General features: G+C 45.7%; 1 protein-coding gene across 1 annotated transcript; it reads right to left on the minus strand.

Annotated features, from left to right (window-relative positions):
* Positions 1 to 80: 80 nt before the first annotated feature.
* LOC129507766 (cytochrome c oxidase subunit 6A1, mitochondrial) lies at positions 81 to 2,252 on the minus strand. The gene is made up of 3 exons (XM_055322466.1): positions 2,101 to 2,252; positions 1,808 to 1,950; positions 81 to 346 (listed from the first exon to the last, which is right to left on the minus strand). Exons 1-3 carry the CDS (start codon positions 2,204 to 2,206, stop codon positions 263 to 265), a joined length of 333 nt encoding a protein of 110 aa, XP_055178441.1. The 5' UTR covers positions 2,207 to 2,252; the 3' UTR covers positions 81 to 262.
* Positions 2,253 to 17,146: the final 14,894 nt, after the last annotated feature.

Genomic DNA, 17,146 nt, shown 5'->3' on the forward strand with positions numbered 1-17,146 from the left:
TAAACCTTCATTACATAAACAAAAATAACCTTAATGCTGATTTTGGAGGGAAAAACAAAGAATACAACTCTCAGATCATGGACCAATCTAAGTTATTTATTTAAGCCATCTCCTGCCATAAGCAAAAGGATGGAGGATCAGTATACTGGTCATCAAAGTAAGGAAGGTGAGCTTAAGGTCCCATATACTTTTCTGGTCCGTGTGCAGAGTCATGGTCCAAACCAGTCCTGTGGTCCCCACTGGGTGGTGGTCCAGGTTCTGTTTATTCATCTTCATAGCCGGTTGGAAGTGGATTCACGTGAGAGTTATGGAATAGAGTATGATTACCATCTCCCCAGGGAAAGGGCTGTGGAGTGAAGATGTCAATTAGGCAATTCCAGAAAAAATTCATAAACAGCACTGCCATTAACTGCTTAAGATAAAGGGGAAGTGACAGACAATACATAACAACAAAATGGTAATTAGTCCTTTAACTACTGGCGTATTTCAGCCTTCCCGTAATTTAATGGAGCTCTCTTATAACTTTCAGGAGAGCCTTTAAAGTAGACAGTAGGAAAAGCAACCTCAAGTTCATTATTCATAAGCCTCTCCCTGGCAATTAGTCTATCAGTGCAATGTTTATGTAAGTATAATCCACACATGATCTGTATCAGAATGGTAGAGGTGGGTAAATGAGAGGAGATGCTTATTTAAATGCAGACTTCTGGGCTTTATTCCAGACCTAAAACAAACCTCTGGATTGGAAACTGCAACCTACCCTCCTCAAAAAAAAAAAAATTTTTTTTTTAAAGATTTGAGACAGAAAACGAGAGAGCATGAGCAGAGGGGAGGGGCAAAGGGAGGAGAAGAAGCAGATTTCCTACTGAGCAAGGAATCACCTGAATTGTATCTAACTTAACCCACTGAGCGACCCAGGCACCTCACCCTCAATGTTTTTGCTCATTGTCTTTGAAAAACAATGCTGTAGGGCAGTGGTTTCCAACCGTGGATGATTTTGCTCCTCCAAGGACATTGGGCAATATCTGGAGACATCTGAGACAGCACATCCAGTGGGCAAAGGTTGAGGATGCTGTTAAATATCCCAGGACTCACAGGATAGCCCCTTGCCCCAACAAGAATTATCCAGCCCCAAATGTCAATAGTACAGAGACTGATAACCCTGCTATATGGTTTTTACATCTATTGTACAAGGGTGGGAGTGGGGCTCAGACTCAAAAAATTCTTTCAGAATCTAAGAATCTAGCTTAAGTTGTTTTAAGGCCAGTCCCATCTCCTCTAAGTCAAGTAATAATTATTAAAGAGCCAGACGGGCCTCTTGTTAAGAATACTTACAACAAGCAATGGAAAACAAATGCATTGCATCTACATCAACAGCAAAGGATAAAACACTTCAGAAAATAACTAGCAGAGGTCGGAATAGGAAAAGCTGTTAGTTTCCTCATTATGCAGCTAGTACCTGCCAGATGCCCAGGTCGTAGAAGGGTAAACCACGTTCCCATTTTGCCACTTTAAGGGAGATTCCCAAACATCCAAGTCTCATACAACCGACAACCGTTTCGGGACAGTATCAGAAAGCAGAGATGGGATGGATCAGAAAAGGAAAACTGAAGGACTCTTATTGTATGACCTTGAAAAAGAAAACAGATGTGACCCCCCCCCAAGGCTGTTACTTCCCCATAAAACCGGAGAAAATAAAAACTTGTAAGAATTATATGATAAATTGCGCACGATTATAGAGAACTAAGAACTTGGACTAGGCATTTGTAATAAAAGGAGAACGGATACTCGAAAGCCTACAAAGGCGTACCTTGGACCTGATGCGGAGATGGGGGTAGGCGATGAACTCAGGTCTCTCGTGCTCTCCGTGATGCGACTTCAGGAAGACGTTCAGCATGCTCACTCCCACGCCAGGGAGCGCTACGAAGTAGGTGAGGGCCTTCCACATGCGAGCTGTGGAGGGGGCACGACTCTTAGGCCTGGTGTGGGGACCCAGCCCGAGGCTCGCCTCCCCCACCCCAAGTCCTCAAGCCAAGGTCACAGTCCTGCCCTGCCTCGCTCGAGTGGGGCTGAGGCCCGCCCCGCCAACCGCAGCTCCAGTACCTGAGCCCTCCTCGCCGTGGGCGCCGCTCGACATGGACCGCCCCAGCTGTGCCCCGGACCGACCCAGCAGCCCAGAGAGCCGGAACACAGCCGCCGCCGACGCCATTTTCGAACTGGACAGCCTCAACGCCGGAAGCGGAAGTGGAAAATGGGCTGGGGGGTGGGACCACAACCCCAAGCGCAAGCTCCTATTGGGCGGAGCCTTAACGCAAGTAGCCTGCGTACTATCCTCCCGGCTGTCGGAGTCCCAGTTAAAATCCTCAGAGCCCCCAGTTTTGAGGAAGCATGCGCTGTGCACCTCCTCCTCCTACTGTTCCCACCCTGGTGAGGCGAGGCGAGGATAAGTACGAAAGGGGGATTTATGGAGGGCGCTCGGGCGTCCGGAAGCTGTGTCTTAGTTGGAGTCTGCGGACAGCTGCTGGAGGTTCCAGCTCAGACCACCCCGTTCCTCCCTCTCCTGTGACGTCATTTTTCATCGCAGTTGACACAATCGTCGTCATCGTTATTAAGTTTGTTTCTCCTACTAGAATATGAACTCTGTGATTCCAGAGTTTTTCATAGCAGCCTTCCCAGAGCCTGGAATTTCAGGGACTCAATACAAATGAATGAGTGAATGAATGAGTAGCAACGGGAACCAGGAGGAGCCCTTGGAATCCAGAAATTCTGGATTTTATTTTACTTTTTAAAGATTTATTTATTCAGAGAGAGCAAGACAGAGGCAGAGACACAGGGCAGAGGAGGAAGCAGGCTCCATGCAGGGAGCCCAACGCGGGACTCGATTCCGGGTCTCCAGGATCACACCCCGCGCGCTACAGGCGGCGCTAAACCGCTGGCGCTAAACCGCTGTCCGAAAATCTGGATTTTAATTCCGCCTCAACATCCTTAACTTTTGGCTTCTTTAGTCATGTTAGCCTTCTCTCCATTGAAACTCGAAGCAAAAATTAACATCTGTTTTGTCTCTTCAAACCCCCTTCCCCCACTTCTTCCTTTTTCTCCCTTCTACTCCTCTAAAGACAGTTTTAAAAATTAAAATTAGGGTCACCTGGGTGGCTCAGTGGTTGAACATCTGCCTTTGGCTCAGGTCATGATCCCTGGGGTCCTGGGATGAGTCCTTCATCAGGCTCCCCGCATGGAGCCCGCTTCTCCCTCTGCCTGTGTCTCTGCCTTTCTCTGTGTGTCATGAATAAATAAAATCTAAAAAATAAACAAACGAACCCAGAGTAGGGGAACAAACAGGAACTCCAGTGTGGGAAGACTAGATTCACATTTTGTTTCCATTCCTTACACCCTGTGACTTTGGGCAAATAAGGTAAAACAAATGTTGTAAGGCTATGCAGTTTCACAAAGACAAAAATTTAGGGTCGTGCTACCAGAGAGTTACAATCTGATGTCGCATTAGATATCCCTTTCTCTGAGTAGGCCGGGTTTTTTTTTAAGATTTTATTTATTCATGAGAGACACAGAGAGAGAGAGAAGCAGAGACACAGGCAGAGGGAGAAGCAGGCTCCATGCAGGGAGTCCGACGTGGGACTCGATCCTGGGTCTCCAGGATCAGGCCCTGGGCCGAAGGCAGCGCTCAACCCCTGAGCCACCCGGGCTTAGGCTGGGTTTTTACATATTATGGTACGCCATGTGATACATCAAGATTGTCAAATCCCTAGACATCCTCAAACACAGCCAAATGGTACATGAGGCTCCATAGTATGGCCATGGAAAGGGTCCAAGCTCAAGGATCAGGAAATCCTGGGTTCAAATCTTTGGTTTGCCACCAACTGTTTACTCTTCTCTAAAATGGGAATGTAATACCCATTTATTCATCCCTTTATCCAATAAATATTTATCAGAACCCAGCTCTACTTTGGGAAGTTACTCAGCCTCCACCTATAATATAATAATGAGATTTCATTTAATAATATTAACTAAGGTGCCTACTATGTGCCAGCCATGGGTGGTAGGAACTCCAGGTGTAAGATCTCTCTCATTTAACTTACATTCTAGTGGTGGAGAAAGGATTAAATGAAAAATGTCTGGGATGCCTGGGTGGCTCAGCAGTTTGGCGCCTGCCTTCGGCCCAGGGCATCATCCTGGAGTCCCGGTATCAAGTTCCACATCATGTTCCTTGCATGGAGCCTACTTCTCTCTCTGCCTGTGTCTCTGCCTCTCCCCTCTCTGTGTCTCTCATGAATAAATAAAATATTTTTAAAAAAGAAAAATGTCTGAAATATATTAAAGATTCAACAAATATTCATTTTCTCGTAGGGCTTTTGTACACTTCGCAGTGTGGTACTGCTAAGTAAAGATTCTATCATGTGGTTGGCTCACAGCACATACTTGAGCATGATGCTTATGATGTTATTGCCAGGTATGCTCAACATTTCTAAAGCCTCAGGTGTTTGAGTTTGGACAACCCAGGAACCCAAAATCATCAATAAAAAGAATAGCTAATATTTATTGGGCATTTATTTTGTGCCCATATCCATGGTAAGGACTTTATACAAATTGCCCTCTCCACCTCACTAACTGATCACTCCATTCTTCAAGTTAAACACTTGGGAGTCATCTTTGATTCCTCTCTCTCTCTCTCTCTCTCTCTCTCTCTCTTTCACACACACACACACACACACACACACACACACACACACACACACACTTTATATCCAGTCCATCAACAAATCCTGCCAGCTCTTCCTTCAGGCACATCCAGAATCTGACCATTTCCTACTCCCCATTGTTACCAATCTGATCAAAGATGTCCTCACCTCTCACCTGGACAACCACCATGGCCTCCTGACTCGTCTTCCTGCTGCCTGGTCCCCCTACAGTCTATTGCCTACATGGCAATCAGAAGGATTTAAAAAAAAAAAAGATTTTATTTATTTATTCATGAGAGACACAGAGAGAGAGAGAGGCAGAGACACAGGCCGAGGGAGAAACAGGCTCCATGCGGGGAGCCTGATGTGGGACCCCATCCCAGGACTCTGGGATCACGCCCTGAGCCGAAGCAGACACCCAACCGCTGAGCCACCCAGGTGCCCCCTAGAGGGATTCTTTAAAGTCTGTCAGATCATCTTCCTCTCTGGCTCGAAATCCTTCCATGGCTTCCATCTCATTCAGAGTAAATACCCAAGTCCTTAGAATAGGCTAGTCCTATACACCCTACCCCCAGCCACCTCTCTCACACCATACTTTCTCCCTACCTCTTGCCCGTTTCACTCCAGCTACGTTGGCTTTCTTGCCTTTCCTTGGACATGCCATGCATGCCTCTGCCTCAGGACTGCTGCACATGCTCATTTCTCTGCATAGAAGAGCTTTCTCCCTGATGGCCCCATGAATTACTTCTTCATTTCGCTCAGGGGTCTGCTCAGAAGTCATCTCAGCAGAAAGGCCTTCCCAGACCACCCAGAAGTGAAATGACTCCATCCCACTCTGACACTTTATCCTCCTGCTGTGCCTTATCTATCTTCATGGCACTTACCACCATCTGCTGTATTAAATATTAATTGCTTTATTGTCTGTTTTCCTTCACCAAACACCATGGAGCAAGGACTATGTTTTGTTCACCAGTATGACCTCAGTACTTGGCACATGATAGGTATTCACTGAATACACATTAATCCCAACCAAGATCCTGTGAATTAGATACTATTCTACCCATTTTTCATAGAAGGAAACTGAGACTCTGGGAGGTATAGGAAATTGCTCAGAATCAGAACTAATTTAGACAAGTGGTAAAAAAAAAAAAAAAAAAGACAAGTGGTGGACCCAGGCAGTTTGGGACTCAAGCCAGTTCTTTTAACCTCAAAGGCATAGAGGCTTTGCTTTAGGTGGAATGATATCAAGCCCAAGAGTTCATGCTGATCTGAGGCTCTGAAAAGAAAAGGAATAACTGTTTGATTTCTGACATCAGTGGGTTTGGAAAGAAAAATCTTTCAAGTTATGGGGTCCTTGAGAATGGACAGAACCATCAAATGTGTCCTCAGGGTCCTGAACTGGCAGTTCTCAGCTTGTGCTGCCTCTCACAGTGACCCCCAGGGCACCAGGCCTCTCTGTGCAGGGAGCCTCCCCAAGGCCATGGCCAGCCAGGCCTGTGTTTGACGTCATCCTCCCTGGCAGCTGGTGATGTTTATGCTCATGCTGAAGCCACTAAGGTCTCTGATGCTCTATTTCCTTGAAGCAGGGAGCTGGCAGGTGGACATCCCAATCCTGGGGGCGGCTGATGAGGGAAGGCATTGTTGTCAGACTGGGGGAGGCTGCCTAGCCAAGGACAGGGCTTGCTTAGGGAGAAGCTTATCTGGGGGAATCCTGCCTGCTATTCCTAACATGGTTTTTCCCAATAAAAGCACCTCCAGAAACCAATAAATATTTGTCTGCTAAGAGACTAATCCTACAAGAAAGCACTGAAACATTTTTCCAAGCACACTGCAGGGGAAGCCAGGGTGTTATGACTATCACCTCCATCTTCTGAATAACTTATCTGAGCTGTTCAGCATCATTAGTTCATTCATTTAATTAGGGTCTCAACTATGTCCTTGGACAAGGGTGACAGAACTGACCCTCATGGAACACTCAGTCTAGAGGGAAAGACTGAAAAGTAGGCAGTTATTACACCCAGCGCACTGGGTTCTACAATGGGAGGCAGTGCAGCATGGATCTTGGTGTCAAGGTCAAGTCTCACTTCTGCTACTCACCTATGTAATCAAGGGGAAGTCATATTACGCCTTAGATTCTCCACCTGTGAATCAGAGTCATTAACAGAATAATAGTTATTAGCTAACATTTATTAAGCACTTACCATGTACTGGGCCCTTCACATGTACAACAGTCCTATGAGATAGGTGCTATTCTTATTCCTGTTTTGCAGATGAGGAAACTGAGGTACAAAGGGAGATTAAGTCATTTGCCTAAGTTTCACAGCCCTCTAAGTGATTGATTGAGCCAGGATTCAAATCCAGAAAGTCTAGTCTTAACGTTTGCATATTTAATTACTATGTGATACTGCTTCAATAACTCAAGTAACCTTAACACAAAGTGAACGCTCAAAAATTGTTAACTATTATTATTGCCCTGATTAGGAGAAAGGGTATAGGGTCATGGAAGCAGAGCAGAAGGGCCTGGATTATAGAGGGGCAATCTGAGAAGTCTTTCTGTAGGAGATGACATCTAAGTCATGGCTCCTTCCAATAAATATGACTAAGTCAGGGACAAATTTGGATGAGGAGGGAGATAAGAAGAGTTTTCCCAGCAGACATCACCACAGAGAAAAGATAAGGGTACTGGATCTGGAATTCCAAATGGTGCCTTTGAGGCTGGAGGTGTGAAGGCGTGGAGGGAGCAAGAACTTAAAAGGTCCTGCAGGTCATGCTGAGTTAAAATTTTATCTGAAAGTTACTGAGAAAGCTTGGTTTTAAGATAGGAGAGAGATGATTAGCTTCGTAATTTAGAAAGATCTCTGGTTGTAGTGCAGCTAGAGGTTTGCACAGGGGGCTGGATGTGAAATTCTGTCTCTTTGGGGCAGTTAGAGCAGGCAGATAGTGTAGCTTGCAGGTTAGAGCACTGGATTCAGACCCTGAGCTTCCTTGGTTGACTTTCTTGGCCCTTGTCCTCCCTACTTCAGAGGACCTACAGCAAGGCACTTATCTCTTTCAGGCTTCCTTTGTCTATTTATTGAAAAAATTTATAAACTGCCAATCTTCCAGAACTGTTGTGAACTTAAATGTGATAGCGTAGGTAGAGAACCTGGAATGTGGGGTGTGCACAGTGAAGGGTAACTATTATTTATTTCTTTGGTTCCCCCAACACCCTGGGCAGTTTTTGGTAGGCAGGCTGCAGGTGTCATCCATCTCTTTATCCCCATAGAACTTGGTGCTCAATTATTTTCCCTTACTGGGCCCTGTTTGTTGTCATACACATACCTGCACCTAAGACTTTGCTCAGGCTGGCCCCTCCCGGCTGGAAGTGCCCTTCCCACCCTGTCGCCCATCTATGTCTACACGTCCCCCACCCAGTCCTCACTCCTACAGGCAGCCTTTCCTAATTACATCATTCCCCCTTACTCTGGAGCCTCGGTGATGTTTAAGCTCACTGTACCATGTGTAACGACCTTCTATGTCCTTGTTTCCACTCTGAGCTCCAGGAGAGCCTCTCCCCTTTTCTTCCTCACTCTTCTGAATTCCCACACAGCTGGGCACAGAGCAGTAATAACAAAATGGTTAAGAAGTCATATTCTCAGGGCACCTGGCTGGCTCAGTCAGAAAAGCAAGCAATTCTTGACCTTAGGATTGTGAGCTTGAGCCCCATATTGGATACAGAGATTTCTTTCTCTTTTTTTTATTTACTTATGATAGTCACAGAGAGAGAGAGAGAGAGGCAGAGACACAGGCAGAGGGAGAAGCAGGCTCCATGCACCGGGAGCCCGATGTGGGATTCGATCCCGGGTCTCCAGGATCGTGCCCCGGGCCAAAGACAGGCGCCAAACCGCTGTGCCACCCAGGGATCCCGATACAGAGATTTCTTTAAAAAAATTTTTTTTAATTTAAAAAAGAACTTATGTTCTCAGACAAGGCCTAATTAAAATCCTGGTTCTGCTACTTTTACTGGACAAATCACTTCCCCTGCCCACCTTTTTTATTCATGTAATTTCTACATCCAACATGGGGCTCAAACACATAAAGTCAAGATCAAGAGTTGCATGCTCCACTTTCTCAGCAAGCCAGGTACCTCTTAGTTTCCTTTTCTGTGCCTCAGTTTCTTCATCTCAGAACGAAGAATATATTAGTACCTACCTACTACGGTTTTAGGGAGGACTGAATGGGGTGATGTGTATGAAAGATCTCAGCACCTTGCTCAACAAATAGAAATTTTCATTAAATTATTATTAACCTTTCACTATTAAGTTAAAAGCAAAGCCTGTGTATGTTATGTGGAATATATCTCAATAAAGCTGTTAAACACAACAGAGCAGGCTACAAAATGTTACAAAATGCATGTTTCCAATTTTTTGCAAAATGCTGAAAGGACTATACTCACATGTTAACAGAAGTAACATCTGGATATTAATTTTCTTTTAGGGATCCCTGGGTGGCGCAGCGATTTGGCGCCTGCCTTTGGCCCAGGGCGCGATCCTGGAGACCCAGAATCGAATCCTACATCGGGCTCCCGGTGCATGGAGCCTGCTTCTCCCTCTTCCTATGTCTCTGCCTCTCTCTCTTTCTCTCTCTGTGACTATCATAAATAAATAAAAATTAAAAAATTTAATTTTCTTTTAAAATTTGCTACAATGAATATATATTTCTTATGTTATAAGAACAAAGGCTTTCAGGGGCACCTGGGTGACACAGTCAGTTAAGAGCTGGACTTGGTTTAGGCTCACGTGGTGCTCCCATGGTCATGAGATCGAGTCTCTACATCAGGCTCCCCTAGCACAGCGTGGAGCTTGCTTGAAATTTTTTCTCCCTGCCTATCTGCCCCTCCAGCTCCTGCTCTTTCTCTCTAAAAGAAATTTTTAAAAACAAAAAACAACAAAACAAACAAAGGCTTTCACCAAAAAAGCAGATTAGGAACTTGCTACCAGCACCTCTGTTGCTGGTATTCTTCCCATGAGAGTGGAAACCCCATGAGGACAGGGAACCCACTTTGCCTGGCGCAGAAGGGCCCTGAACAAATATTGACACAAAGGTCACTGGATGGGGAGCTTCTCCGGCACCCGCGCCTGCAGTACCGCTCTCTCCCTGTGGGTGGCAGGCTCCGCATGTGCGGGCACCGCCCACGGGTCTGCACCCGCAGGATCAGAGCCTGCGACCTTCAACTTGGCTGTCGGGTCTCGGATCCTTGAAGGAAGGGAGGAGGTGGAACTTGCGAGAGGGATAAAAGAAGCCTGGCCCTTGCCTCGGGGCTCTTTCTTTCTTTCTTTTTAAGATTTTATTTATGAGAGACACAGAGAGGCAGAGACATAGAGGGAGAGGTAGGCTCCTCGAAGGGAGCCTAACGTGGGTCTCAATTTGGGGACCGGGATCACGCCCTGACCCAAAGGCAGACGCTCAAACGCTGAACCACCCAGGCGTCCCTCCCTCGGGGCTCCTTCTTAAGGCCTTGCCTCTGAAATTTTTCCTGTGAAAATCTTCACTTCCTAGAGAATGTTCCCCAGCTCTTCCAACTCGCGCCTTAGTGGATGGCGGACAGGAGAGACTGAAAAGCCCCCTGGGGCTGGGGGGCTGGGGGGGCGGGAAAGAGAGAGATCATTCTGAAAATCTTCATCTTTGGGGCACCTATATGGCTCGGTGGTTGAGCGTCTGCGTTGGGCTCGGCGTGTGATCCCTGGGTCCTGGGATCAAGTCCCAAACTGGGCTCCCTGTGAGGAGCCTGCTTCTCCCTCTGCCTGTCTCTGCCTCTCTCTGTGTGTCTCTCGTGAATAAATAAATATTTTTTTAAAAAAAAGAAAGAAAAATCTTCATCTCTGTAACTCATAACTCGCAGGGCGCTGCGCTTGGCATTGACTATCCCCACCCAGTAGCTCTTTGATCTTAGGAGGGAGGTGTGTTAGCATCCCCTTCTTGCTAGGCTACTGTGGTTTAGAGAGGTAGTGATCGCTTAGAGAGACAGACCTCAGCTGTGTTTGATTCCAAATCCCTTCCCTTGATCGATGCCTATGTGTCAGGCTGAGATTACCCTTGGTGGGGGCATGTGTGCATCTAACTCACCATTATATTATTTAAAAAAAAATTTTTTTATTTATTTTTATTTATGATAGGCACACAGTGAGAGAGAGAGAGAGGCAGAGACATAGGCAGAGGGAGAAGCAGGCTCCATGCACCGGGAGCCCGACGTGGGATTTCATCCCGGGTCTCCAGGATTGCGCCCTGGGCCAAAGGCAGGCGCTAAACCGCTGTGCCACCCAGGGAACCCACCATTATATTATTAATACTAATCGCATCTATTTAGCCTGTAGATTTTGCACTCGACATATACTATCTCATTTAATTCTTCCAGCAACCCATGAAGAAGTACTGTTACAGCCATGTTACAGATGAGGAAACTGGACCTCAGAGAAGCAAAAATGGACACAACTAGAGACAAGTTGACTGAGGCAAGATTCAAAGGCACAGCTGACCCCACTCTTTGCATTCAACCAATACATGCTCTTTTTTTTTTTTTTTAAAGTAGACTCTAGTCCAATGTGGGGCTTGAACTCATGACCCTGAGATCAAAAGTCACATGCTCCAGGGTGCCTGGGGGGCTCAGTTCGTTAAGCATCTGTCTTTGGCTCAGGTCATGATCCTGGGGTCCTGGGGTCCTGGAAATGAGGCCCAGGTCAGGCTTCCTGCTCAATAGGGAGCCTCCTTCTCCCTCTGCTCATGCTCTTGTTCTCTCTCTCTCTCAAATGAATACATTTTTTAAAAGTTTTTAAAAACTAAGCGTATTTTTAAGTTTTTTAATTTTTATTATGTTTTAAGATTTTATTTACTCATTCATGAGAGGCACAGAGAGACAGGCAGAGACATGGGCAGAAGGAGAAGCAGGCTTCCTGTGGGAAGCCCGATGCAGGATTGATCCCAGGACCCCAAGATCATGACCTGAGCCAAAGGCAGACCTCAACCACTGACCCACCCAGGTGCCCCAAATAAATGTATTTTTTTTTTAAAAGAGTCACATGCCCACTGAGTGAGCCAGCTAAGTGTCCCCAGTATATGGTTTTTTCTTAACTATTTAAGTATTGGAGTATTGACTAGGTAATACATCTCTATGGTTCAAATTACCAAAAAATAAAAATTAAAGAAGGAAAAGTCACCTCCTATCCCTGTCCCCCAGCCACACCGTTTCATTGCAAAGAAAGCCACCATACTAGAGACTTAAAATGAATCTTCTAGAGATATTCTGTGCATAGACGAGCACTTGTTTTACTGCCTTTTATACAGTCACCACTGATTTTCTAAAACACAGGAAGGACTGAGTCTTCTTTAGAACGGACTGTGAAGGGATACCTGGGTGGCTCAGCGGTTGAGTGTCTGCCTTTGGCTCTGGGCATGATCCCGAGATCCAGGATTGAGTCCCACATTGGGCTCCTTGCAGGGAGCCTGCTTCTCCCCCTGTCTGTGTCTCTGCCTCTCTCTGTGTCTCTCATGAATAAATAAATAAAATCTTTTTAAAAATGTCTTGGGCACCTGGGTGGCTCAGTGGTTGAGCATCTGCCTTTGGCTCAGGTCGTGATCTTGGGGTCCTGGGATCAATCCTGCATCAGGCTTCCCACAGAGAGCCTGCTTCTCCTTCTGCCCATGTCTCTGCCTGTCTCTCTGTGCCTCTCATGAATAAGTAAATAAAATCTTTTTTTTTTTTAAGAAATGTCTCTTTCATCCTCTCCATTCCCCCTTTAGTTATGGGCACTGTTCACTCTCCCCTGGACTATTACAGTTATCTCCAGACTGATCTCTCTCCTTGTAGCTCACTGCCCTCTGTCTATTCTCCATATAGCAGCTAGGGTGTCCCTTCTGAAGCCCAGCTCTGACCATATGACCACTCCACTTTGCACCCCTTCAATGGGTTTCTGTTCCCCTAAGATAAAACCCTTATTCTGACCTCCACCATCCTGAAAGCTACAATCACTGCTTATCCCCACTATTTTTACTAAGGACACTCCATTCATCCTCTGAGCTAGCCTTCTTTCTGTTTCTCTCTGTTTTTATTTCCAACTTCAGGGGCTTTAGTCATGCTGTTCCCTCTGTCAGGAGTGCTCTTTCCACTACTTATCTCCCTAATGTCTAAATACCCTGGGAGCTCCATGAGAGCAGGGACCCTTGTCTGCCTTGCTTACTTCTATGTCCCCAACACCATACACACAGTGCTTAATATTTTTTTAAATTTTATTTATTTATTCATGAGAGACACAGATAAAGAGAGAGGCAGAGACACAGACAGAGGAGAAGCAGGCTCCATGCAGGGAGCGTGATGCAGGACTCGATCCCGGGATTGCAGAATCATGCCCTGGGCCAAAGGCAGGGGCCAAACCCCTGAGCCACCTGGGGATCCCCTGCTTAATATTTTTTAAACAAGGTGATTGTGCATCTTTATTTTTTTTAAGATTTTATTTATTTATTCATGAGAGACACAGAGAGAGAGGCAGAGACACAAGGAGAGGGAGAAGCACCCCCATGGGGAGTGTAATGTTGAACTCTATTCCAGGACCCTGGGATCATGACCTGAGCCAAAGGCAGACATTCAACCACTGAGCCACCAAGGCATCCCAGCTTCCTTATTAAAAAATATATATATATATGTATATATATATGTATTTATTTGAGAGAGAGAGAGAAAACATAAGCATGGGAGGGGCAGAGGGAGAAACAGACTCACTATTGAGTGGGGAGCCCCATGCGGGGCTCCATTCCAGGACCCTGAGATCATGACCCTGAGCTGAAATCAAGAGTCAGACAACCAACTGAGCCACCCAGGCACCCCGAAATTCTACTTCTTTAAATTTTGACACAACTTTTAGACTCTACCATGCAATATAATGTCATATCTTCTGTTTTCATCTGATAGCATTATGCACTCTAACTCTACTGCTATAGCCTAAACTCCACTCAGGAAATCACCATACCCCTAGGTCTGCATTTCCCATGATGGGCAGCACAATAACAAATATTAATCATTCTAAAAAATTTTATTTTATTTATTTTTTGAAGATTTTATCTATTTGTTTGACAGAGAGAGCACAAGTAGGCAGAATGGCAGGCACAGAGAGAAGGAGAAGCAGGCCCTCTCCAAGCAGAGAACTCAATGTGGAGCTCGATCCCAGAACCTCATGACCTGAGCCGAATGCAAATGTTCAATTGACTGAGCCACCCAGGCGCCCCTAATTTTTTTTTTACCTTGAAAATTTTTATTATTATTTTGCTATTTTTGTTCTAATGCCAAAAGAAAATATCCCTGTCGTAAAAATTTCAGACAGAAATAAATCAGAAGGTAAAAGTCCCCAGTGGGTCCTCCCTATAGAGCTATTGTTTGATTTAAATGGCACTTATAAAAAAATAAATTAAATAAATGACACTTATAACATTGTTTCTATTTGTAGACTTTGCAGGAGAGAAAGAGAAGGCAACCTGGCTTGCCCATGGTCAGCTCCTCCACTTAATTTCTGGGCCCCATCCTCCCCCTGGTTATGCACATAGCATTGTTCCTGACATTATACCTTATCCGTGTTGAAGTTGGCATACGTGATTCTGGTGGAATCTCTTTAAACCTTACCTGTGATGAAGACCACTCTCATACTTCAGGCAGACTCTAGGTCTCCATTCAACTTTGCGAACATCAAATGAACTTGAACCCTGATGTGAAGTGGTGAAATTGAAACACTTAATGAAATTCCCAGTCAAACTGAACCCAGGTTTGAATCTTGCCTTCATCTCTAAATGTGTCACACTCCAGCAGTTTGGCTTTCTGTTCCTGGAAGAAGCCAATCTTGTTCTCACCTGAGGGCCTTTGCAATTACTGGGCCCTCTGCCTGGAACCCTCTTCCTCCACCTGTCACGTGGTGTGCCTCCCCTTAAATATTAGCTTTCCAGGAGAGATCCTACCTGGTCACTTTCTCTAAAGGAAGCCCCCTGTCTTTATCACAAGTATCATGTATTTATTTTTTTAAGACTTTTATTTATTCATGAGAGAGAGAGAGAGAGGCAGAGACATAGGCAAAGGGATAAGCAGGTTCCCTGCAGAGGAGGGAGCCCAGTGCAAGACACCAGGATCAATCTGAGGACCCCAGAATCACAATCTGAGCTGAAGGCAGCTGCTTAACCAACTGAGGCACCCAGGCCCCACAAGTATTTTTTAAATAAAATTTTTTAAAGTTTATTTATTAAATAACCTCTACTCTCAACATGAGGCTCAAACTCACGATCCCAAGATCAAGAGCCACATGCTTCTCTGACTAGGCCAACCAGGCACCACGAAAGTATTTTTTTAAAAAGGTTTATTTACGGGGCAGCCTGGGTGGCTCAGCGGTTTAGCGCCATCTTCAGCCCAGGACCTGATCCTGGAGACCCGGGATCGAGTCCCACGTCGGGCTCCCTGCATGGAGCGAGAGAAGAGAGGGGACAAAGGCAGAGGGAGAGAGTCCCCAGCAGACTCTGCTGAGTGCGAAGCCTGACACAGGGGTTGATCTCACGACTCTGAGATCATGACTTGAGCCGAAAGTCAAGAGTTGGAGGCTCAACCAACTGTGCTACCCACGTGTCCCAAGCATCATTTTTTCAGTAGCACAAATCATAACCTGTTTTTTGTTTTATTTTCTAGTTTGGTTTGTTCTTCGTGTAGGTTCTTCTTTTTTTTTAAGATTCTATTTATTTGGGGATCCCTGGGTGGCTCAGTGGTTTAGGCATGATCCTGGAGTCCTGGGATCGGGTCCCACGTCGGGCTCCCTGCATGGAGCCTATTTCTCCCTCTGCCTGTGTCTCTGCCTCTGTGTGTGTGTGTGTCTCTCATGAATAAATAAATAGGATATTTAAAAAAGAAAGATTCTATTTATTTATATGACACACACACACAGAGAAAGAGCACACAAGCGGGGGGGCAGGGAGGACAGAGGGAAAGGGAAAAACAGGTTCCCCGCTGAGCATGGAGCCCCCCCCCCATGTGGGGCTGGATGCCTGGTCCTCAAGACCACAACCAGAGCTGAAGGCAGAGGCTCAACTGACTGAGCCACCTAGGCTCCCCTAGAGTGTAGGTTCTATGAAGGAATTTGATTTGTCTTTTGTTGCTGTATCCCCAACACTTTGCACTGTTCCTGGGCCTAAATGCTAACATCCAACATTTTCTGTGGTCCTACTGTGTGCTAAGCACTCTTCTAAGTATTTCATAGAAAAATTCATTCTATTCTTAAAAAAACAAAACCTAAAAAAAGCCCACCAAAACAAAAACAAAAAACAAACCTCATTGGAGATTGTAGGTATTATTACTAGCCTCCTTTGCCAGAGAGGAAACTGAAGCATTGGAGGGCCAAGTAACAGATGTTAAAGGACAGGTACCTAGAAAGTGGCCAAGGGCAGATTTAAATCCAGGTTAGCCAGGGCCAGAATCCTACTACCCATTTCAAGATGAGTTATCAATGGGGACCATGAGGGTTATTCCAACTGGGAAGAGATCCTGCAATTGCTCTGTAATAGGGTAGATCTAAGGAGCAGGTGTTCTCTGGGAACCCTTTACAAAGGAATTCTCTTCCACTTATTCAGATGTCACCATTTGCTGCTGGGTGCTAAGAACTCTAGATAGAAGGCCTTAGTTCAAACAAACAAAGGCTTAGCATTGACAATGGAGGTGAAAACAGCATCCAGATTAGAGGATGATCGGCTTCCACCCACCATTAGGCTGATAAGAGAGGCCTCTAAGGTCCTGGGAGACCACACCTCCCAGCCAGCCCGAATTCTCTTCCACGCCCATTTTCTTCACCTAAAATGTAATGAAGCAGATGCTTCTATCTGAGAAAGCTTTGGAAAACAGTCACTTCCTCTGCAAAGTCTTTCTGACACCTCAGGCTGAGTCAGGCATCTCTTCCACCTTTCCTCAGGCCCCTGGCTTCATCATTCCCTTAGGTTGTACCTTCCATTCCGGGTTCCCCTGACTGTGATCCCCCTAAGGGCAGAGACCAGCTTCTTCATTGTTGTATCTCTTCCCCTTCTTCTTGCCCTGTTCACTCCTGCTCACTCTTTAGATTTCATCTTAAAGGCCACCTCCTCCAAGAAGCCTTCTCTGGCAACCCTCACAATCTGTATAGAAAACTTACCTGTGCTCTCATGTCTTCAACCAAGCATTGAATATTTCCCAAGGGCCTACTCTGTGCCAGGATCCAGAAGTGAACCAGACATAGTCTCTATCCCTTAACCCCTCCCTCACACTCTAAGACTCTTGGCCACCACTGATAAAAGTTTAGGGCCTGTATTCTGATTCCTTTGTTAACACAGAGTCCTAGGGATAAATTAGGCTCTTCGATTAAGTCTAAATTCTTGCCCCAGTTTGAATGCCCTACTTACTGGAAGCCTTTATTTCCCTTCCCCAAACCTCG

Source organism: Nyctereutes procyonoides, unplaced genomic scaffold (assembly GCF_905146905.1).
Source record: "Nyctereutes procyonoides isolate TBG_1078 unplaced genomic scaffold, NYPRO_anot_genome, whole genome shotgun sequence".
Lineage (NCBI taxonomy): Eukaryota > Metazoa > Chordata > Mammalia > Carnivora > Canidae > Nyctereutes > Nyctereutes procyonoides.